The sequence below is a fragment of the Lepidothrix coronata genome, unplaced genomic scaffold (assembly GCF_001604755.1).
Source record: "Lepidothrix coronata isolate B3197 unplaced genomic scaffold, Lepidothrix_coronata-1.0 Scaffold11, whole genome shotgun sequence".
NCBI lineage: Eukaryota > Metazoa > Chordata > Aves > Passeriformes > Pipridae > Lepidothrix > Lepidothrix coronata.
The window spans coordinates 4,645,303-4,669,808 of record NW_016690191.1 but is presented as its reverse complement, the minus strand read 5'-3'; the positions used below and the strand labels follow the sequence as shown (position 1 = coordinate 4,669,808).

Genomic DNA, 24,506 nt, shown 5'->3' with positions numbered 1-24,506 from the left:
CTGGACCACTGTGTGGGGTCCTGCAACCTTCTTGCCTAGAATCATAGAATCACAGAATAGTTCTCAGTGTTTTCTCATCACTCCAACCCTGCATCACTTGGAGATGTTTCCCCTCCCCAGGGTCAAGTCCAAAGCCAACAATTGCATCAAGGCAGATGTGAGCTCACGTGCATGTGTTCAGAGACTTCAAAGTTGGGCTTCTTTCACATATTGTCCAAGGGGAACCTGCCAGATATTTTTCCCCCTTTCAGTTGACTTGCAGAGAAGACCACCTCCACCTGCTTTTCAGTGAAAACCTTCTTGAAAATGTTTGTGCTTTCTGGTGGAAGGGTGTCTGAGTTTAATCTGAAGAAAGCCAGAACTTCCCAAGGACTGCCTGGAGGATGAGGACTGAACTTCTTTTACACCACCCACCATTGCAGCCTGTTAGCAGAGGCCCATGGCAGCAGCCACACTGCTGCCAGCATCACTCCTGTGCTGCCGACAACAGGGGACCCTGTTCTCTGGGACTGCTGATCTGCCACCTTCCCCTGGCTCTAATATTTACTGAAAATGATCCTGTGGTGACAGATCTATTTCTGTTTTTGTTCTCTATAACATACCTGACAGACTGCCCCAGGCGACTGAGGAATTTGTAATAAAGGCAATGTTTCCAAACTGAGCTTGGTGCTCTCCTGCCAGCAGCACTTCCAGCCAGCAAAGACTAGGACCCTGTTTATCCACCCCAGTTAGACTGGATAAATATATGACTTTTTAAATTTAGGCCCTAAGTTTTCGTTGAGAGGTTTTGTTTGCTTTCACTATTTTGTGTAATCCGTTTCAATCGTGTCTTTGTTCAATGATGTGTGCAGTGAGGGGCAATGACTTGGGCAAGGATGTTCAATGGCTCAGTTGCACATTCTGTACTTGAAACTGTGGAGAAACCCACATTATTTGACTTTTCCAAGATGCTGGGAAAACAGAATGGGGCTGGGTGGCAGGGCATGATATCCTCCCTCTGTGTGCCATCACCTGCCTGGGCAGAGCAACCATCTGGTTGTACCACAGCTGAGCCTTTCCTTCTTCTCCACAGACACATAGAAAACTGGAAGAACTTGCAGACACTGAACGCCGTTGACATGGAGCTGTACACAGGACTCCAGAGGCTGTGAGTATGTCCTGTGCCTCGGGGAGGGAAATGGACCTGGGCAGCCCCTTCCTTCCAGCACAGCCGTGGCTTCCCTCCATCTGCAGTCTCCACGCTGTCAGTTTAAGCTGCTGGATCTACTGTGTTTTGCTATGAGACTCCACAAAATGGAGATGAAGTGCTTTTTGGTCTTTGCTGGGTCTGTGAGAAGGAAGATTGCTAGCTCCTGACAGCTCTGTCAACACACATCAGCCCTGACCTCTCCCCTCCCCTGCTGTTTTGGTTCTGGGCTTATGTGTTGTTCTGACTCATTTCAGCCCCACAATGTGAAATTCCAGCTGTCTCCACCAATCCTTCATTGCTGGGCTGTTGGTCCTCATTTAGAACAGTTACCATCACGGTGGTGCTGCACAATAAGGGAATTGCATCTCCCTGCACAGCTCTCTGAGCACAGGGAGAGGTCAACCGTGTGCGTCATGGAGGGGAAATAGAGGTCCATGAGATTGAAGAGACTTGCCAGATGCTTGGGAAGCCTGGCCAAGCAAGGATACCACCCAATCTCTTTATTCCCCCTCCTACATACTCCTGGGTCTGGGAGTGCCCTGGGTGCTGCTTGTGTGAGATGCAGAGTGTTGCTTGGGGATAATCAGAGACTCTAATAATGTGTTTCACTGGGAGCTTTACATTAAGTACAGCTCCCATGTGGGCTGGAGGAGGTGTATATGGCTGAGCACTCAGTAACCAAACTCCAGCAAGCTGTACTTTTCACACACAGATCCATTGTAAGCAGGCTGGCTGCTGTTTTCATCTCACCTAACAAAACAGCACTGGCAGCAGATATTGAGAGTTTTTCTAAAACAGGATGTGAATTCCCCCTTCAATGTCCAAAATTCCCAGTGTAAAATACCCTTCCTTTTCAGAGCTGCAAGCAGAAGAGTTTTTTCTTGGATATGAAGAGGGGAGATGACTTTGTTGAGGGTTAGGTTTGCTTGTGGCAGTGTTGCTTGTGAAGATGGAGGGAGAGGAGCAGGAGATGGCCTGTGCCACCCCAGCAAGCCCTGGTGGATGTGGGAGCAGAGCCTTGCCCAACAGCTGATCTGCACTGTACTGTTACCATATCAGATGAAGCTTAAAAGCTGAATTTCCTCTTCGCTTGTAGCTCACAGAGACTGCCTGGGGACAGATGTGCCTCCAGGGGTGGGAGGGGGAATCGAGGGCTCTCAGGTGCTGAGCAGGGGGTTAGAGCAGTTGTCTGCCTTCACTCCATTGCTGCCCTTCTGCATCTCTCTGCAGGACAATCAGGAACTCAGGACTACGAAACATCCAGCCACGCGCCTTTGCCAAGAACCCTCACCTGCACCACATGTGAGTGCCAGTGGCTCCTGTCCCCTTTCCCCTCTGTTCCCTATGGAAAGGCAACTCACAAAGTGGATCCCCAAAATGTCTCTTGGGAACAGCAAGGAGAGGGAAGCAGAACGCTGATGGGGAAAGAGAGGGAGAGGTGGGAAAGGGCAGGAAATGGAAAAGCGAATGTGCAGGGAAGTGGAATGGGCTTCGATGCAGGAATGGGGTGAGGTCCCGCTGGGCAGCTGATGGGTTTGGGTTTCTGATGACTGCCCTGGCTTTGATCGCCGCTCTAACGAGTGCTTGCATCATTATCAGCCTTGAAGCGGCTGGTGCACGTTTCCCTTTCTGCAGAGTTTGGGGGCGGCCACCAGCCTCAGCGCACAGCCAGAGCCTGCCCCACTCGTTAGTTTTTAACCAAAGGCTGCTTTTCCAATACAAATCCTGGGGTGCAGGGGCTGCCAGCTCTGCTCCTAATTATTGACTTCTTAAACTGGCATCTGCAGCGGGCCTGGGGTAGGATTGTTTTGTGCTAGAGAGGCTGGAGTCCTGTTATCATGGGACATTGCACAAGTGTCCAGCTGCTGGGGCATCATTAACCAGCAAGTACAGTGTCACGGGGAATTTCCACATCCTTGACGCCAAGGGCACTGGTTTATTTTCTAAATGTGTATTTACTTTTCCCAAGGTGAAAAATCAAAGCCTGAATTTCAGGCCACTCTGCAAGGTGCTCTATGGGCTTGAAATATCTTGTCCAAGTAACTGTGTCCAAGATCAAAGCCCTCTCTATCCAGTGTAGATACAAAAGGTGAAAAGGGGTTGTTGAGAGGCTCTGTCCTTGGGCATGAGCTGGTGGGCTGGATGGAGAGTGTGTGTATCCCTGCTTTTTGGAAACCAGTGCTAGTGGCTTCTTCCCTTTTTAAGTGCATCCATTTGAGTCTGCAGATGCATTGGACCATCGATACAGACGTGTTCCTGGGGCAAGGAGATAAATGCGACCTGCAGAGCAGGATAGATTTGTCTTTTGATGTCTGCTTAGAGATGACGTGAACTGAAAAACCCCAAAAGCTCCCTTTTTGGAAAACCATTTACAGTTGCTAAGTGACAGTAAAGTACTTGCTAAATAGGAGATCTGCGGAATCAAAGGGCATGAATAGTTGAGGGCATTGTGAACATGGACTGAGCTTTTTTGAGTTTAGAGAATTGTATATTTTTCATAATAAACCCTCGTTAATGCTGACCACTGGGATTTTCCTGATTTCTGCCCTTTGTAATTTTGATTTGAAGCAGGTTTTTTGTGTTTTCTGTAGTTGTTTGTTCCTGGGAAGTGTTCTCTCTGAACCACTCTCAATTTTTTTTTTTTTTTTTGGAATGTTGTTTGTCAATTGTGTAGTTGCTGTTTATGTATCTCGCAGATAAAATGAATAACATTTGATTCCTGATGAAATTAGTTTGGATGTCGTAGGAGTTTAAAAGGCCCTGTACACTTGCTTTGAGGCTGAATGTCATTAATGTGTGCACAGGCAATTGTTGCTGCTTTTTCCCAAAGTGTTTGGTTTTGTCTTTTGGAATTACTTTTGGGAGTGGGAAAAACCCCACATCCATCTTGTGTCAAGAGTTAGGGTTGGTACTGGTGATGAAATATGTGTTTGTTTACTGCTTGGGCTGTGTAAGATTGATCATGTTCTTCACATCTTTCTTTCCTTGCCTTTTGAAGCTCGAGGCGAGTAAGTATATTATTTGGTTAGCTTTTGCCAGTGGGTTTTGATGCTGTTGCTGGGACTTGGCAGCATGGGTGTTTGCAAGGCGGATGTTCCCTGTAGAGGATGCTGCACACTCAAGGATGGAAACTTAGTGCTTACAGGGTTGGTGACTCCCTCTTGTTCCCCAGGGGCTCTCAGACCACGGTGCCAGTGCTCCTTTGCAGCCAGGTTGCCTTTCCCAGGGTGGCTCCTGAAGCTTTACACAGCCTGGCAGGTGCCTGGTGCCAACCAGGATCCCCTCATGGCCTCAGCTCTCTGCCAGTGCATCAAGGTGCCTCCTTGGCTGCTCTGCAGGTGCTGCCTCCCTGGAAGGCCTGACATCCTCTGCAGCCGCTGCGCGTAAGAACCAGGGATAAAAGGATTAATGGAAATGTCACTCTGCTCTAAGTCTTGGGCTGCTGCAACCAGGTACAGTAGCAGAGAGGAGTGAGTGATACTGTCCCCATCCCCTTGTGGAAGGGCTGCCTGCAGGATTGGGAACTATGGGATGGTGTTTAGGGTTTGTTTAGCTACTGCTACATGTTATCGCTGCCACTCTAGTTTTCCTTCACCTTTGATGACTGTTTGGATGGTTGCTGGTGAAGCTGAGTCAATAAGATGGCAAATGTGTCTAATAAATGAGAAAGTGGTTTCACTGCCAGTGGCACAGGGAGGTGGGAACCCTGGGCCAGACCTTTGCAGGGTGCTACAGTCTGGGTCTGAGCATTTTTTCACATGAAGCTCATGTACAAATTCTGAGGTCTCAAAAGCTGACTTTTTCCCTCCCCCCTCCCTTCCCATCCTGGGTTAAATCCAAACTTCCTGCTGAACTAAGTTTTTTTCCCAGTGCCTCTCATCAAGGTTTCCTCTTCTCAAATGGGCCAGATAGCTCTGCCTTCTCCCAGTAACATCTATTTCTGGCCCTTCCTCTGTGCACGCGCTTGTCTTCAGACCCCAGCTGTGCAATCACAAGCAGATCACTTATCCCAGCTCTAATTGCAGGAGCTCAGGTTTGTGAGGGTTTGGATGAAGTTTGGCTTGGTTTTTTCCCCCCTTCCCCATCACAGAGTCAGGGTGGAAAGGTGAGATAGATACCCATGAAGGGGATTTTCACCATTCAGGTGCTCAAGTGGTAGACCTCAGAGTGTTCCAAAGTGCAGCTGGGCAGGTTCATGCCTGTCCTTTAAGGTTTGAAATTAGCTGTGTTAGTGTAAGGGGCTGGAGGTCAACCTGATCACTGGAGTAGCAGTGGGTGACCTGGAGCCAGAAGTTTGGATCTAGAAATGGCTTTGGATTCCTCTTCCTTCTCCTTGAATGGGGACAATTAGGGCTCCATGGTCTTGTCTGATTGTTGGTGATGTGAAGCCTATCACTGCTACAAGGCAATTAATCCAAAATATAACAGTGGATTTTGCAACATGGATCTATGTCTTCTGCTGGCGCTTGGACCAAGAGAGTTGAGTCTTTCCAAAAGAAGTACTGGCTGGATGTGGGTCTGATGTAAACTGGATATCTTCCAATGTTATTTTGTGCCATTTCTTCAGATCATCTCACTGAGAGGAGTTGCGTTGGTGGGTTTCTGGTCCCATTTCTGTGGATTTTTGACAGTCCTTTGGCTGTTGCAGGAATGGTCCTGGACAACTGTATGCACTGGATGTGAGGACCAGCAAGTCTAGGCTGTGGAAGACTTGTAGCCAGACTCCTGGATGTTGGTGTTAGCAGGCAATGCAGCTGAACATAGAAAATGCTTGGTATTGACAGAAAACCTCAGTTTTTGGCTTGAGGCTGTACAAGAAAACTTTTTAGTGTGGTGTGGTTCCTAAATTTGAGACATAAACCATCTGAATACATATTTACTATGCTGCTGTGTTTAGCACAGCTTATTGAGGAAAGTCTTGCATGCTCTCAAACTCTCTGTCCCTTCTTCTAATGACAGTGGAAGTCTTTGGCTAATTTATTTGAACTCGATAGAGGGTTACAAGTCCTGAGGAGATCAACTTTCTACATGTATCATGAAAATAGGCAGAGGCATAGTAAAGAGAAGTTTTTGTAGTGCCTTGTAGGTAAGAATTTAGCCTTAGCAAATTCCTCATTAGGAACTGGGAAGTCCACAGGAGAACTATTTCACAGTGGACCAGGAACTGGTGCACAGGGAGGGTCACAACCTGTTTGCTGCTGGCCAAAGTGTGCAACCCTCACTGGTCGTGAGACAGTAAAGCTGTGCATGTAAGGAGGGTGAGCTCTCAGCAGGCTGAGCGAGACAAGTTGATATTTGCAGTGCCCGAGTCCCACTTTACTGGTAAGCAGGTACTTAAGAGGCTGCTTCCCTCTAAATATTTTCCTGGGCGGCTGGGTACTCAACCAGCCAGTCAGGAGGCACTGCCTTGTATTTGCAGAGGGTAATTGTGCACACCTTATTTATTGTGTAGTAAAGAAAACAAATTAAGGCTGTGTAATTACAGAGACAGGCATGCTTTTAAATAAGGCTTAAGTAGTCAGATTTCTATTTAGAAAATTAATAATTGCCATTTCTATCTGCATTCAGAGGCTCTTCCTTAACTGTCTTCTGGAGGTTTATATGTGCTCTAAATTAGTTTGTGGGCCAGCCCAGGCACAGCTTCTGTCAAAGATTGCCCTCTCAGCATCGCCTGCCAGAATAAGGATGGGATTGAGGATCAAGCTTTCTCTTCCAGTCTTCACCCAAGAGTCTTACACATGGAGACCCTGGAGTGCTTTGTGCTGAGTATAACTGTTTTTTGAGTATGGTGTGGTCAGGTCACCAGCTCCACAGGCTTTTTTATCTGTGTGACCATGTCGGTCCCTTTCTCCCCAAAATGACGATTGAGGAATAACTGGAAGGTGCTGGCAGGAATGCCACAGGGACCTGCTTTGCCTGGTGAAAGACTGAGATGGCTTGTTTTCACAGGCAAACCTGAGCTGTGATTAATCTGGAGCCTTCCAGAACCTCATCTGTTAGTTGTTGTTTTCTGAGGATGAGGATTTAGCTTCAGTGTCCTGGTTGGGTTCATGGCAGCTGTGTAGTGATCATATGAACTGGTGCTTTGGTATGGAATGTAGCTTTTTGCTTTGACATGGGAATTCCCAGAGATATGTTGTGAGTTTAGGCTTTGATAGGCAAGATACTAGGCTGCATCCCCTGAAAACTGAGGGGGCTGAGGCAGGACAAAGTTGGTGAGTTGCCCTCTGCCCTTTTCAGTGCTGCTTCAGGACAGGACTTGTAGCCCTCCAGCAGCTAAGGATCCTGCACTTTCAAAGGGCTGCAGGCAACCTTCTTGCAAGGCTAGTGAGGTTCCCTTTCTTTGCTCTGTGTGTCTGGGAACTTGATCGAGATTTTACACTAAATAGAGAAATAAACAAAGTATCAGAATGCTGAATTAGTGCAAGTATAACACTGCTGCCTCTCAGTTGAGGTTAGAGGGTCATTTTCCCCTGCTCGGTGGTTAATGATCTGTCACCTTGTTCTGGATGAGCCATTCTTAAACTCTGTCTTTTGCTCTCTCCAGTAACCAACTCCAGGCCCTGTGCCCGCCTGCAACTCTCTGCTTGATTCTGGATGTCCTATTACCCTTTCTCCTCCTTCCTAGTGGTTTCTCCCTGCTTTGTCCTTTCATCACAGCACTACTGTCATACACATCCTGGCAGTCTCCTAACCCAAACTGTCATGTGTTAATTGCTCTTGATTTTCTATCCATACTCTTGGGCCAATGCAGCCTAACAAGTCTGTGTGTATCAGCTGGGGCACAGTATGTAACTATATAAGTAAGTAACTATATAAGTATAGTTACATATAAGTATGTAACTATATAAGTGAGCTCTTAGCTCACTGGGAAGGTAAAGTAAAATGCATTTACCCAACCCACTTCCTTGATTGTTTAATGTGTTTTATTTTGCATTTGCTAAATAGGAATCAAATTTCTCCATGAATATATGGAAAATGAGAAGTATGAGAAAGTTTTAAACAGCCTTAAAGTTGTATTAGGTGAATGTTTCTTTAGTAAACCTAACCAGGCAGGCAGCTTGGGTACCCTTTGATTCCTGTTTGTGCTGCAAGGGTGTTCCTGCTGCAGCCCCTTCCAGGAGCAAACCTCTGTGCTGTGATTTACTCAGGGAGGCATTTTCCCCTGTATGTCTCTAGTTCTATAAAATGCTGGGCATGCTTATGGTGCAGTCACTAAAATAAACAGCTGTAGCATCTCCTCTGCTTCCATAAACTTTCCTGTTCTTCTCCCCATCTACTTTGCCCCCTGGATACCAGTGTAGATCCGGTCCTTGCTGATGTGGTAATTGGCAGCAGTGGTTTGATGGCCTGTTTATTCCCCGTTTTATTGCCATAGGTGACTGATAAGCAGTTAACTGCAGCTATTCCTTTTTCTGCAGTGGCAGAGGTAGGTCCTGGGTTTTACCAGTTATTGTGCACAAGGCTAAAGGAGAGACCAGTTCCCTGCAGGACTGTGGCTTTCCTTCGGGCTGGGTTGAAATAATTTGACCTGCATTCAGAGGGCTGGGTAACTAATTTTTGACTGCAGGCTGCTTCACTTGGCTGTGGAGAGGGTTTGTTGCACTATAATAAAAGGGAAGTGGTGAGCTTGTGACTGATGTACACTAGTGGGACCTGAGAAAGAAAGTTTCCAGCTCTAGCACTGCACACCTTGTGGAAAGATTTGTCCTGCTTCAATTTTGGAATAACACTTGTTTCCTCTGTTTTTATTTGATTTATTTGAGGCCTAACACCTTGTATGATTTCTAATGAAACCTGACCTTGAGTTGTGTAATGCTATTTTAATGTAGGATGAGTTATAACAACTCTATCACAAATAAGTTTTGCCCACTTGAATTCTTACGTAATGCCTACCACTCTGGTACCTGGGCTCAGGACTTTACTGTGGCTTTGCCTCTCCTTCCTTCCTTTGAAATGTTGAGATGTTCTTTCCAGCTGCATTGTGAGACTTATTTCCCTTCCTGAAGTTTGATCAATTGTCTTTTGACTGACATGTGAAATGAGCAGCTGCGATTTTTGCAAAGGTCCTGGGTTTTTTCCCATCCCCTCTTTTAAAAAGTCTGCAGATGATGCTGGGAATGTTTAAAATGAGGTTGTTCCTACATGGGTGTGTGTGGTTTTGTGTACTGGTGTTTTTTTGGGTTGTGTTGTTTCTTTCTTTCCTTTTTTTTCTTTTTTTTTCTTTTTTCTTTTTTTTCTTTTTAGCACAGAATGAGCTGATTTCTGGAGATTTGGGCACGACGAAGAGAGTGTCTTGTTTCTAGGTCTCTGAGGTCACTGCAGCACAGAGGTACTCTAGAACAGCCTCCAACTCTCCCTCTTGCTTGTTTCCCAGACCCTGTGGCTCAGTTGGTTAGATGTGGAGCAAAGCATTTCTTACCTGCCTATGCCAGCGTGAGAGGTACTGCACAGGGGAGAGGAACCTCCCTGAGGGGGTACCTGAGGACATGGAAAGCTTCTGGAGGAGAGAGGGAACAGTCATGGCAGGATGACTGAAAGCTAAATGACTACACAAATTCTCTCCCGGGATTTTTCTTACCATGGTACTGGTTTACCAACAATATTATTGCAGGGCTGGTTTTCCCTTTTTGATATACTGGCAATAAGCACCAGGGCAGAAAAACAGAAACATTAAAATCATATGTTATTTGAGCAATAAGATACGACAGGGCATGAAAGATGGGACATTAATTCATGATGGTGTGTGACAAGTCAGGAATTTAAATGTCATAAGTTAGGCAGTCATGGATTTTTATTGGAATTATAAAATTTTATTACAATACTGGTCGAGGGGTGGAGTTGCCCACCAGCCCCCTCCCCTTATTTGTATTTGGGAAGGGATGAGCTGTGAATTATGTCGGATTCAAGAGGCTGTGGGGTGTTTACAGGGCTGCCAGTGAGACCCAGGGGTGTGTCTCCCTGGGGAGCTGTGAGTGTCTTTAGTCGTGCTAGTGACTGTGCATGAGCATGTTCCATGCCTGCTGTCCTCCAGCGTGCCTGAGGTCATGGGTGGCCCTTCCCGGCACTGCTGCCCAGGGAGCTCTGCCGGTGCCCACGGGTGTCCCGCGGGGTGGGGACACGTTCAGCACCACGGACAGGGCCGGCGGCCCCTCGTCCTCCCTGCCTGCAGCCTGGCCTCTGACCCAGCCTCCCTGCCTGCACCGAAGCCTCCCGGTTTCCCCACCTCTTGCTCAGCCCAGCCAGCAGTTTGCCCCGCTGCGCGCAGCCCTTGCCTTCTTTGCCTTTCTCTTGGATCAAGCTCCTTCACCTTCCAGTCCCAGCCAGGCTTTCAGGGCAGTGAGGGATTCATGCCTGTGCACTCCTGGCTGCAGCTGTGAGCAAGGTCAAGGTGTGATCCTGCCTGTGGGCTGCCCAATCTGGGTCACTGCTGGCAGTGCCTTTGTGCTGCTGTGAAACCAGCCTGCCCAGGTGCCTGTTTGACAGCTGCAATACCTACAATATCCCTGAAAGTGTTCAAGGCCAGGCTGGATGGGTCTCTGAGCAACATGGTCTAGTGGAAGGTGTCCCTGCCCATGGCAGAGGGCTTGGAACTAGATGATCTTTAAGGTCCCTTCCACCCCAAACCACTCTATGAATGCTAACTTTCTGAACTGCGGTGTTTCCTGGCACTGACTTTGCTCTGCAGCGTGAATGGAGTTGTTTTTGCAGCACCATTGCCTGGCTGCTGTCTGGGGGTTTCTCACATGAGTAGTTCTCTAGGACATCTGCCATCCAATCTCACTGCAACCGCAATCCGTGGGCTTTGGCTAAATGTTTGTTGTATCCAGTTGTGCGTGGTGGTAATTGTGGGTAATTTGCTGTCTCGGAATAATGAAAGAATGCCTGCTGCACTCTGAAGCACTTGGTTCTTTGCGGTGATTAGTTTTTTCATTTGAAGATATTCCTCACAGGGCCCAGCAAAACACACTTCTTTTTAAGTGCATCATGTATTGAGAAGAACAGGAAAAATGTAACTTCTGTGTCCAGACGTTCTTTTTTGTTTTGACAGAGCTAACTGTCAAAGGCAAAACGTGTTTCTGCTTTTGGGGTGGTTATAAATGTGGAGTGTAGCAGGCAGGCTTTGCTGAGTTCTGGCTGTATTAAGTCACCACCAGTTCCCTGTCCCCCTCAGCCAAGCGTGCCCGGAGCTGTGAGGAGGCACATCATGCCACGGCTCAGGTGTTGCTGCAGGCAGACCTCTGCTCAGAGTGTTATTCCTCCCTGTGTGCTCAGCTGCTGCAAACAGGCTTTTGGGAAGAAATACTCCTATGCCCATGCTCAGGTGCACTTCAGGCATCTGCTGCCTGCTTGCTCCCCATGCCCACCCCACGGGCCCCTGGGGGGAAGCAGCAGCCTGGTGCGAGGCAGTTCCCTGCTTGGTGCTGTCTGTCTCCCAGGCTGAGGGTTTTTCTTGCTTTTTGATGAGGCAGAGCTGGAGCATGTCAGCCTCACCTCCTGCTGTGGCCAGCAGCCTCTGCACAGCATGGGAGGTGGCAGCTGCCATCTCCACTGGCTGATGGCATGGTCCCTTTGGTTCCTCATGTGTGCACCTCCCCTTGCTGCCCCAAGGCCCCTGCGTGCTCTGGTCCCTCATGGTGCTCAGCTGCTGCTCCCGGGCCCTCGGTACTGTGGGTGCAGGTAGCTCTGCTCCCCGCCAAGGTGGGGCGAGTGCTGCAGGCTAATGGCAGGCTTTCTTTTCATTAGCTGCTGTAAACACAGCTCTCTGGCAGCAGCCTGCTTTTCTGAGCCCAGGAAGACCATTTTTCCTTTTATCTATAATTTAGTGAAGTGTCAAGCCACAGAAGTTTTAATGATAATAAGCAGCAGAGGAAATTTATTTATTCGCTGCATAGGTGGGTTTCATTCCAGGGCTGTGGATTTCTTTTTTTTTTTTTTTTTTTTTTTTTTTTTACTTCCCTCACGAGAAATGTTGGCTGCTCATGCAACCTCCCTCCCTCCCAGTGTGTTCAAGTGACCTTCCCTGAGAAGTTCACCACTGCAGTTCCTGCTTGGCTCAGTGTCTTTCCAGCCCTCTCCCACACAGGACCTTTGGGCCAAGTGAACTAGGAAAGGAGAAACGAGGAAAATATAGCGAGGTGGGAGCATTCGTGTGCTTGGTGAGGTGTAATGGGAGATAAGGGATTCATGAGTTTCCCGTCTTTCACTTCCTCCTGTTGCTGTGCATTACTTACATCTGCTTCCCAGACCAGCTTCTGTGATGGACTTGACTGCTGAGGAAAAGCAGAGAAGGAATTTTTTGGGATTACATGTAGCGCTTGCCTTCTGTCAACCTATGAAGCTGCCAGTGGTGACTGGAGATAAAAAGTGGATTGAAGTCATATGGAAGGACCAGGGCTCCTTCCTGAGGTCCAGGAAGGCAGAGGGTGGAGTTCAGGGTTGGTCAAAGCTGAGCAGGGGATGGGATGAGGATGTGGGAGAGATAGGGACCAGTCTGGAGAGATAGAGTTGCAACAAAAGCTTGAAGTAAGGGGTCTTTTGGAAAGAAGGTTGAAATGGAGCAGAAGGGGGATGGGTTGTAGAAGAGTTGATATGGAAAACGGATCTGGAGAGGAAAGGGAGAGTTAACTGGGGTAGAGAAGAAGCATGTGTGTGTGGGAGACCTGCAGGGGGAAGCAGGGATAAGGGAGAAATGGGTTTGCTAGCAAATACTTGGGAACTGTGCCTCTGAACTAACCAGAACCTTCCTCTCCCATTTCAATGTGGCTTTGGAGGCAATATTAGAATCTTCCTAATTATTTTTCTTGGACGAGTTTTACGATCCTGATGATATTAATTATTCTTAAAGGTCAACAGCACTCACTTGAATCCCCTTCTGTTCTATCATGTAATCAGTTAATTAATTGGAAACCATTTAGCAGAGTCTGCCGAGAGCTTACCCTGCCTTATGCCCTGTTGTTTTGCTATTGCTGGAGATATATATATATATATATATATATATTTTCATATTTATACCCCTTCTTTTCTTCAGAGGCTCTGCAGAGCTCTCGGTACCATCCCAGTCCATCTCATCCTCTGGCACCCTTCCCTGAGTCAGGCAAATTGGGGCTCAGGCCCAGCTGTTAGTTTTGTCTTTACTAACCCCCTGCAAGAGCAGTGTTTGAGATTATTCAGGGCTCATTGATTTCTGGGCATCCAAGTAGGTGGGGATGTTTAATTTTTATTTTTTTTTTATATATAAATTTGATGCAAGAGCCTTCTAACAGCTGAGAGCACAGTGCTTGTTCTGGAGGGAGAGTGATAACTAGACTGTCTCCCAGCACATCGGTTCTTGATGTGCTGGCATTGAGGCTCTTGTGTGGACCTTCTCCCAGAGTCTGCCTGGGCATTTGGAGTGACCTCCCATCTGGAGTGGTACCTCCTGTGCACCTGTCCTTGCTGCTTTCAGTGTATCCAAGGGGAGGTGGTGGGAAGCCTGAAAGTCTGGTGTTCATGGAATCATAGATTCCTTAAGGTTGGAAAAGACCTCTGAGTTCATCAAGTCCAATTATGGCATACTTGGAGATGCTGGGGAATGTCCTGAGGGCATGGATCTGCTTCCCACACCATTCCCTCGAGCTGTGTCTTGCCGACAGCACTGAGTTCTCTCACACAGAGCGATTGGGTTTGTGCTGGGCTCACTGGAAACCTGTGAGCAGGAGTCATTCCCCAGTTGTTCCCTGTTCCCAGCTCAAAGAACAATGAAATTTGAAGCAAACAGGCAGAGTAAACCCAACCCCTCACTGGAGCTGTCAGCTGGCCGCCCTTGTCCTCAGTCAGCATACATCTCCATTATTATTTCTGCATGCAGAAGCAGGAGGAAAGCCCAACACATAGTCATATTTTGGGCCTGGAATTACTGCAGTTTGGGACAGAAGAGAGAGGGTGAGGGCAGTGCAGCCCTGAGGACCTCTGGCTGCAGGAGGGCAGCCATGGGGAAGGGCTCTTACTTATTGCAGGTTGATTTTTCTTCTCCTTGAGCAGAAGACTGGCCTATTCCATGGATGCTGCTGGACTCTGCCCTGCGGGGAAGCTGGCAGGCAAAGGGAAAGCAACTGCAGGGCTGACCAGCTTTTAACCTTTCCTTAAGTCCTCTAATAGCCCAGATGTCTTTGGAGAAGAGCAATGGAAAGTGCACACAACAAGGGCAAGATGAGTGTAGTCCAGAGGGTCAGATCCCTGCATCTGATGTGCCTCGAGGCACAGGGGACAATATTACCCACATCTGGTGACGCCTTCCCGTCTGTACCACGTGCTGAACCGAAACTGTGAGCAGCAATGAATTCTGAAGGGTGATTTGTCTCCAAACAAAGCTGCATGCAGCTGGGAGATGCCTCAGAAGAGATGACTTAGAGGGTATGAAAGTGTCATGGCGTAGGAGATGGCCTTAAAATAGCCCTTAAAGTAAAGGATGGGTTGGGTTGAAGGCAGCAGCAGGACATGGCTTGCTGCGTTGGCAAAGGTAGTGGGAGGAGAGGCGTGGGGCAGATGTGCTGCTGGCACTGGCCGTGGGAGCCCTGTGACAGAGGCGTGGTGCCTTAACGCCTTCCCACTTGCTCTGCAGCTTTTGTTTTGTAAAGCTGTTGTTTAAAGAACAATGAAGGAGACCAGCCCCTTTCACTTGCCTCAGCACTGTTTCAGTGGCAGCTGGGAATTTACAAATCAGGGTGCTGCAACTGAGAAATGCAGAGGGGTTGGTGGTTCCTCCTTAACATCACACCTCCAGGACCTGTGCTCTGCATATGGAATGGTAGGGTCTCTTCCTCTGTGTCACTGGTGATGGTTTCTCGCTCCTCTCTTGTGCAGGGTGCTCTGAGTTTGAGAAATTATTGCAGATTCTGATTGTAGCCCTAGAACAAGAAAAAATTTGTGGAGAATGAGATGATAATGTGATGGCATGTGCTGTGTGACAAGTGCCTTACAAGGCACAGGACAGAACCTGTGGACAGGATAAAGGAGTTAGTTATGCTGCCCAAACTCACAAAGGAAGATTGAACCTTGCAGTCTTTATTGCTTCTGCATGTTTGAGGTCAGTAAAGAAATGGGGGCTGCTGAGGGGTTGCTTGAGTAGCAGAACTGGGCTGTAGGTAATGCCAGACCATGGCTAAGGACCTCTGTAAACTGTCTCACTCCTCCATAGCACCAGTATACACATTCTGGTGATGAGCCTGGACAGGGAGGAGATCAAGGAGAAATCTTGGCAGCTATAAAATCTGAGGCTGACCAGTTCCACAACTCTGTTCTGTTCACTCTGCTTCCTGAGTGTGCAAGGTTTGCATGTGCTTGGCATTGCCTGCTCCTTTTTCAGGCTGTGTCAAGCATGTCCTGCTGGGGCTTGGTGCAGAGCCATCAGAGATTTCAGTTGAGTCTAATATTTGCAGGGCCTGATTTGTGAGGAGACCTGTCCTGCCACAGCTTCTGGGACTTGTTTGGGTAATTTTAGCACATTCATTAAGGGAGGACAGTACATTTTTTCCCTTAATGAGCAAAGCTGCTTACTAAACAGGAAGCAGAGGGAGGGGGACGGGGAAGGGGAGGCGGGTGATGGGGAGTGTAACATTGCTTTTAGAGGTCACTGGAGTTATCTGGCAGGGATAAGCAAGCCCCAGAGTAACTTTCCAGCATTTGTCTGGTTCAAACCCAAAGCTTTAGCAGCTTACTTGCTGCAGATATGAAGCCTGGATGGAGCTGCCCCTACAACAGCGTGTGAGGCTGCTGACATTCTCCTCTCCTGTGGCCATCAACACCCAGCTAAGGCTGCAGCGAGCTGTGAGATGATGGGAAGCACCTGTTGTGCCCAGATATCAAGGGAGTTCCATGCAGTGCCATCAGCATATCCAGCGCTGGGGACCACAGCTGAGGATGTGCATCTCTCCTCATTTCTGCCAGGCAGTCACTCGTGCTCCCTCAGCCCCAGCTGCTCTGTGCAGTTAATCCTCCGCAGTCAGGATTTTCAGAGTGGCACCATGTTATTAAAACGTGTGAAAAACTTCTCCCATGCAGAAATAAACGTGTCAGGTTGGAAACAAGGGCGAGTGGAGGATGAAACTATGTGGAGGAGGCACAGGCATGCAGGGTCCCTCCCCAGCAGCAGCGTTTCTGCCATTGCGTTGAGCTGAACTGCATAAAATAACTTACAGTTTAATTACAGGGGCTCCTGCTTGTTGGTGTCATTAATGAGGCAACTGGCTTAATTTAGCTGAATAAAAATTGCTTTAATAGTGGAAACACTTTTGGCTGCTGGCTAATTGAGGGAAAAAAACCCCATGCTGTCCCCTCTTCACTGAAGTGCCCTTGTTCTGGGCCACACGGATCCAGACTCCTCTTTGTCCCACACCCACACATCCCCTTTTAAACCCAAGAGCTTGTTCAGCAGATGTACCTCCATGGTCCCATCTGTCACTTGTGCTGGGACAAAATGGCAAAGGTCACCTCCCCTTCCCTGCTGGTCACCAGCAAGTGCCTGCAGGAGCTGTGGGAGAGTGTGCAGGACATGGCATGTCCCTTCCTGAAATGTAGGAGAAGGATGGAGGGAGAGAGCAAGAACTAGGATTTAGCTGTCACTCAGTGATGGCAGCCTGTGTCTGAGGTGTGGGAGGGTTGCTGTTGGAGAAGGATGGTGGAGATAGGGCATGATGAGCCACCTGCAAAGCAGCAGCCTTAGGGGCATGGTTGCTGCAGCAGGAAGATTGTGGAGTGGTGTTGGGTCTGAGTCATGGGTGGGATAGGTGGTTGCTGCCCTGGACCTGGTCTGAGGGCCATCCAACACCTTCTCCCTCCCCAACGCCTTTAAAACTTGCTCTGGAGGCAAAAAAGACCCTGGCAGCTTTTTCTAAAGACTATCTCAGTGGAAAAGAGCATCTTGTGAGTGATGGAGAAAATGTCCCATGGCAAAGAAGCAGTTTGAATATGTTCCAGGAGCACTGATGGCAGGTCTGTCCTGAGAGAGACTTGTTCATCATTGAGAAATACGCAGGGAAGACATTTTACTTCCCTCTGCCTGTGTTTCCTTGATGTGTGATATGCCATATTTTATTACAGGTGGAGCTGGTGCATAGGCTGTTATAAAGGTTGTCTGGCACACTTTGCTGCAGGACTGCTTCCACTTTCCTATAACTCTGCCAAATTTTAATTGCTCAGGCTGAAGTTTTCTGTGTTGGGTGTCTGCTCCTGGCTGAATTCTACATTTTATTGTTATTTCTTTCTAGTTTCACATAATGCTTGAGGTGGAGGAAAGGAGGGGGGAAAACAAGCTGTTTTGCTCAAACTAGAAAATACTGGTGATGCTCCTCTTGCAGAGCAGCTGCATCCTCCTTTTGTGGAGGGGAAGAAATTTTGTCAAAGGGCAGATTTTGCTTGGAAGACTTGATTTTGCTCTGGGACATCTTATGTCAGCAGAATGGGTTTTGATCCAGCTGGAGGAAGAAGTTTAATAAAGGATGTTTGGGAGCAGATAGGGCAGAGGAGCAACAGTTCTTGTTGGACACTGGGGCTGGGCTGGAAGGATGTAAAAGTACGGAAGATCACAGGAAATTTGGACATGGATAAGGAAATTGAGGCTGAGAAGTATTTGGGAGTGGCTGGAGAGCAATGAGTAGTGTGATTCAGCCTGCTGGGAGGGGGAAGCAACCGGGTCAGGAAGGAGAGAGCTGGCACTGCCCAGCCATGGCACAGGAGGATGGGGGTTCTTGTCACTGCAAACGAGTGATTTGGAGGTGGCCACAGACCTTCAGAAACAGCTGCCAAAAGGCAGAATGGGCAACTGGAACTGGGAGAGAACTAGCCCTGGCCGAAAGTGCCTTGATTTTCCCCAATCCTCCCTGTTTATGCTGTACAGGACACTGGGAAACTTGGTGCAGCTGAGGTTTGAGCACAAACAGGATTTACAAAGTGCTGGAGCTCAGAGTTTCACCTGTAGAGCTGTAATTTAGTCTCCTCCTGTGAATGTACTGTGATTCCATCTCTAATTACAGAATCACATGCTACCTTCCCTGTGAAACCTGCCCCATCCAGCATGTGGGATTGATCTCTTCTGGGGAGAAATCAGTGCTGTGCTATGAGGTTTCTCTGGAGGAGCTCTATCTTTTTCAACAAAAGTCAGTAGCTGTACCTTTGTGGAATCCCAATCCTGGCATCTCTGACCTTTGGAGTTTTTGTGATTGAAATGATGTATTTTTAATGTGTGTTTGTGTGCAACTCCTTTCTGTTTCTGTGCTGAGATCTGTCTCTGAGGCTGAGGAAGGACCTTTCTGACATTTTGAATGTCCAGGGTGTCTGTTTCCAATGATAAACATATTCCTCCCCATGTGTGTCCTGACTGATCTGAAATCAGCTGTGGGTGTGTGTGCCCTGACCAGCCCTGTGTAAGTTGATGGTCAGGTCAGATTGAACAGCAGCTTTGCCATTTGAGAGCAGAGTCTCCTGCCAGATGTGTGCAAGGGAAGACCCGTCTCCTCTTTGCCTAATGTTGTGGGTTGTTGTCTGGGGAAGGGAAGAGGTGGTAAGAGTTGGTTTCCAAGGACTGCAGGAGATGAGAAGCGGAGCACATCTGCCTGGCAAAGCTCCTTGCATTAGTGAGGTTGTATCCTTTCTCTATCTCTCTGTGTCCTAAATTGTAATAACACGATCATGCTATTTTTGATTCCCTTATTTGCGTGGAAAGCCTGTTGTTTTTTCTCTTCTCTTTCAGAATCCAATTTTCTCTTGACATTTCTGCCTAATGTAGCAAAACATGACCTTTGAGAAAGGACATTCCAGTGAGATTCACTCCCTCCTCTGCATCTCTGCCTCTCTCCCATGCATCCCCTTTACGCTTCCTTCTTCTCCCTAGGCTGGGGGAGGGAGTTTACTGTCTCACTTTTCAGTAACAGTGAGCTGCTCCTTCCCCTCCTACTTTTCATCTGTCCTCGCAAAGTTTCCAGGTGCTCAGTGCTCTGGGGTGGATAAGAGATGGAGTCTTGTAATATTTTTATTATTCTCTGCTTAGCTTCACCTGCCATTTTTGCCACCTTTATCAGAGGCTGGAAGCAGTTTGTCTACAGCCATAGGAATGGTGGGATCATAGTCATGTGAAATAAGGTACCTGTGGTTTGCCATGGTTTCCGCAGCGGGGTAGTCTGATGTGAAGCAGAGACAGAATTTAATGAGGCAGCACTGTGCCATCATGGTGTTTGGGATTATTCTTCTGCCAGGCTCGTGGAGAGCCTTTGGGACGATGCTTTGCTGTGTGAGCAGCTTCCCCACTCCTAATTGCAGACTTCTGGGCTTCACAGCATTGCTTGTGCGTGTGGGACAGGACAGAATTGCTTTTCCCTTGCTGCAACCTGGTGTAAGGCAGCAAATAAATCTGTCATCCCAAATCCTCGTGCATCAGACCTGTGCCAGCAGGAGCCATTCAAGGGTTTGCTCTCTTGGTTTTAGTATGTTTCTACAAATTGGACTGGAGGCTGGGTCGGGCAGAGCTGGGCTGTCCACTGTCACTGCTGTGCCACCTTGCCTCATACCTCCTGCCTGGCCAGCCCAGAGTTGAATGAACCTCCAGGCCTTTCCTCGCTCTTCCCAGCAGGCAGGGCTGAGGCAGAAGGGTGTCTGCAGCCTTGTGCTGAACTGCCCTGCCTGCAGCTCAGAGTGGGGATGGATTTGGTGAAGGATGTGAGGCAGCACCTCCTGTGTGTTCTGGAGGCCAGCAGAGATTGGAACATTGGTTTTCTCCCAGAGCTTGCAACCGCCCATCTCTCTGCTTCCCCCATGGACTGGTCAGTCGGTCAGGGGCTCTCAGGCTGGCTGAGTGTCCCTGGGAAGGCTGCTCACTACAGAATGTGCTTTATTGCCATCTTCTTATGCTGTTGGAAACCCAGTGCTTTCCTCTTTCTGCTTTTCTACCCCGCATTTCTTTTTTTTTTCTTTTTTTAAATTAATTCAGTTGCTTTTCACTCTTTCATCCTCTCTGGCTTTCAGCTGAAGAGATGTCTACTGGGTTGCAAAGCTCTCCCAGGTAGATGAGATTTATGTTTTTGCAAGTTTGGGCAGATGGAGAGAGGGATGGGGAGCTGTTGGCTGTTGTAGCAGTGGTACCCCTGGGTGCAAGAAACACACAGTCATATTGGGACACCTGGAGCTTACAGCTACTGCAGATCATTTGATAACACCTTGGGTAATCATCATGCTGTCATTTGAACCTGGTTGTTACTATTTTTAACATGAGGTTTCTACTTAATTTTTTGTTCAAGTTCTGAAATTAGACTTGTTCTTTTTGCTTATGGTTGGTTGAGCTCCAGATTCATGGGCAAGAATCAGACATTGGATTTTTTTTTTCTTAACACTGCAGCAGGATATAAATCATTTTCCTCCTTAAAAAAAAAAAAAAAAGTAAAATGAGAAACTTTCATTTGGGTTTGTCCTCATTAAAATCTCTCATTATTAAATCTAAACTTGCATGCTGAACTGCTTGATGGCATCCCTGTTGAGGAGGACGATGAGATCTGTGGAGGTGGTACGGCCACGTGCAGAAAGAACTATTTACTGTGACTACTTCTCTTTTTTTTTTTTTTTTTTTCTTGTTAATTTTCAGAGACCTCTCCGGGAACCGCCTCACCACTCTGTCATGGCAACTCTTCCAGACCCTGCGGCTCTCTGAACTGTAAGTCCTGCCCTGGGGGTACCTCCTGGGAGAAGAGGGGAGGCTGAGAGGAGGAATGATATCCAAATAGAGCTATTTTGAAGCCTGTGAATGATTACCTAAAACTCCAGTGGGCAGCACCATCCTTGGAAGGGTTTCCTGGGTACAGGAGCACCAGAGCAGAACTGCTTCTCTTTTAACTTCACAGCAGCTGGCTAATTAACGTCGGGATGATGAACAAGTCATGCTTGGGGTAGTAAATGGTTGACTAACTCTGGGATCACATTAGAAATACTTACTAGGCCAGATTTTGAGTGAATCTCTTCAAGTACTTGCTCTTCATCTGTTGCAGGGTAGGAATAACTGTTTTTCTTTAGTTGGTAGACATGCTTTGTAAGATGCCTGGATTTTTAGGCGAATGATTCTCTTGCTCTCTAACAACAGAGGCACCTCCCAGCTCTGATGTGGGAGATGGTGAGATAGTGACTCTCCTGGGGCACTGGTGGCCTTCAGCCTGCTGAATTATTGATAGAGCATTCAGCATCGTGCTTGAAGAATAAGTGGACACGAAATCAATGGAGCGTTGCCCTGATGACCTGTTTTGTTGAATTTTAGAAATAGTTGTTTGGTGGGTATAAAAAAATATATATGTAGGATTTGTCCCAGAGGATCCTGGGAAGCTCCATTCATCCTCACCAATGATCAATAGAGCTGTAAGCTAGAAGTGACTTATGAAAGAATAAAGACAGTCTTTCAAGTGGGAGTAAGTGTGTTATCACTAGTGTTACTGCAGTGTATTTTATTTCTGTCAAATTGTTAAATGAAAAATACTAATAGTGATATTAGAAAATAGCGAAACGCCCTTCTGATGGGAAAATTTGGCTTGCAGAGTTAAAATGCTGAATTTGGAATTTGTCTCCTCACTGATTACAGCTCTAAATATTTTTCAAGTCTGGCTCGGGTTTCAAGTTTAATAGCATGAGTCATTTGTATTCTTAGACCTTTACTTATTGTCATTGTGCTGTCTGGCAAAACTCAGATTGATGGTTGTTACCCAGGAGAGACCCAAGAGTGGAGGAGCAAATGGGGCTGCAGTCCTGAGCTAGTGGCACTGGCAGGGCCTGGGGTAATGGTGAGCCTGCAGATTAATGGGAATATTTCCAGTGGAGCTCATTTTTATGTGCCTTTGCTCCATTTGCTCATATTTTGTTTCTTCAGGCCCATCCCAGGTCTACCAGCCCCCATCAGGTTCAAAAAACCAATACCAAGCAAAAAGGGAATTGAGAAGCTGCTTTTGGGGCAGCAAAGGGTACTTTGCCTGATGAAGTATACACCTGTGTTGTCCTGATATGATGATCCTGGCAGGGAGCTGGCATGCTTGGGGTGGCTTTGGTTGCTGTCAGCAGGGTCACTTGGGGCCAGCACTCCACAGCAAGGCAAGCGGGAAGGAGCTGAATTACTTGGCTCGCGTTGGAGCTGTGCTCAGAGCTGTTTTCTTGGAGATAACAAGCCCCAATGAATGAAACAATAATGCCTGTAGAACTGTGGGAGATCACAGGGCTGGTTGGTAGGAAGTTGTGATGGGGTGGGAAAGCAACACCAATGTGGTGTTGTCCACAGTGTCCCATAGGGACACTTGGCATAGTGTGGGGCAGGAGCCTCAGCTGAATCTCTCCTGCTCCAAGTTGTGAAAGGGGTCTTGACAAACCACTTCCTGGCACCAGCTTCAGTGAGCAATTTAGACCTACAAATGTGCCTGCCCACAGGGGCTGCCTTGCTGTTGGCTGAGCTGGAGTAAGAGCCTGGTGAACCTTATTTTTCCTGAAGAATTACTTTGTCACTGGTGCTTCCTGACAGATGTTCCTCTCTGGGCTCCTTGTCATCAAGGATCCTCCATCCCTATAAGCACAGCTGAGATGGAGACTACCAGAATAATGTGATGATGGTGTTCCCCAAACGTGACAGGAGAGGGATATTTTACCTGATGTCCACAGGGACCTCAGTGTTTAAGGGGCAGAGGGATGTGCCTGCAGTGTCCTTCCTTGGGCCATGAAACAGTCCTGCTAAACCTTGGATTTGTTGGAAAGAAGGCAGCACAGAGGTGTAGTCTGAGAGGTGTAGCCTGAGGTACGGGCTCTGAATTGATGTTGGGAATTAAGGTAAAGGCATATGTTATCTACATGGTGGTCACAGTGCTAGAAGGATGGGACCTGCTGGTGGAAAAAAAGCAATCCTCAAAGATAGTGAGGAATTACTAATGGATGTGCAAAAGTGGGAAATACGGTATTTTTTATTTTTTTTTTTTTTAGAGTGCAGAGGGTGAGTAAGAGACAGTTTTTTGGCACACTGAGCTCCAAAGAGGCTTCCAGAACCAGGAAGGAGATAGAATATATGGCCCACATAAAGTGAGTGTGAAACACTGGTGAAAGCTAGAAAAGGAGTTGCAGATTGATATCAGCCAAGGATTTGAAGTTGAGCCAAAACTCTCTGGAAAGGGAGAAAGTGGTGAGCAGCAGAGACCAATACAGAGACAGTAAGCCTGAGGAAGGCAGACTGAGCAGCAGTGTTTGTGCACAGCAGTGGAGAGTCTAGAAGACTCCAGGGACACAGAAATGCTGGCAAGAGTCTTCTCCAGAGGGTTAGGGCAGTGTGGAGGGTTGTGGGACAAGCAGATCTGCACTGGCTCACCAGAGGCACCTTATATTGAGTGTCAGTGCCCCTGTGCTACCAGGCAATTGTGGATCCAGAGGGAGGATAGACATCAAAGCTAAAACTGTGACTTACAACAAGGCACCTTGGAGCAGTGGAGCATGTGGTGAGGGAACTGATGGGAGAATTGTCTCCAGGAGAGTGTTGGGAGGAGAGGAGCTACAACTGACTGTGACATGGAGATTGCCAGGGAACACGAGACCTGATAAAGCCACTCAGAGTGAACAATGAGAAGGAAAGCTCAGAAGACTAATAGGAAGACCAGAGAGGTGGATGGGAACCTGAGGCTTGAAACTGCTGCTTGGCTGCATCCAAGGTATCACAAGCTCATGAATGTGGTAAGGCTTTAAAGAAAAGTTTCTTGTTCAACATAGCTGAGATTTTCCCCTGCTGACTCATTGAAGAAAGGATGGCAAAAATGAGGCATCCTTCCAGAGAATATTATCTCTTGCTCTTTCTGGCCAGAAACAAGGCTTGGAATGGTTTCCAGTAACTCCAGCCCTAATTCCCACAGCACGGGCTGACCTTGACCAGCAGGGCTCAGGCTAATGAGCACAGAACTCTCCTAAGTCTGAAGTTGAGTGTGTGCAGGGAAGCATCTGACACATGCAACAGCTCATAAACATTGGACTTAGAGCCTTTCTTATCCAGAAGTCACAGCTGGTTTCCTCTGTCATGTCCTTGGCTTCCTTTGTCATATCCTTAGAGAGCTTAGGGCTGACATTTCAAGAAATTCCTTCCCGGAAAGACCTAAGACTCTGGATCCAATTACGCCTTTGGTTGTATAAAACCTTGTAGTCCTGAACATCTTGCCACTCTGCCTGGCCCATCAGCATTTCTAATACCAACAGTCCCTGCCAACTTGCCCTGCAGTATATTTCTGCAGTGCTACAGGAAGAGGCTTTGGTGGGGATGGGGCACAGCAGCATCTCTGTTAATGTTGTGAGTCCA

The 24,506-nt window shown here is 47.6% G+C and overlaps 1 protein-coding gene across 3 annotated transcripts in view; it reads left to right on the top strand.

Moving 5' to 3' along the window:
- The window catches only part of NTRK3 (neurotrophic receptor tyrosine kinase 3), a 219,312-nt gene that overhangs the window by 32,388 nt on the left and 162,418 nt on the right, over positions 1 to 24,506 (top strand). For all 3 annotated transcript variants that reach the window (XM_017805164.1, XM_017805163.1, XM_017805165.1), the window contains exons 2-4: positions 1,073 to 1,147; positions 2,420 to 2,491; positions 20,799 to 20,867. In XM_017805164.1, coding sequence (XP_017660653.1) covers positions 1,073 to 1,147; positions 2,420 to 2,491; positions 20,799 to 20,867 — 216 coding nt within the window. The remainder of the gene's footprint in view (positions 1 to 1,072; positions 1,148 to 2,419; positions 2,492 to 20,798; positions 20,868 to 24,506) is intronic.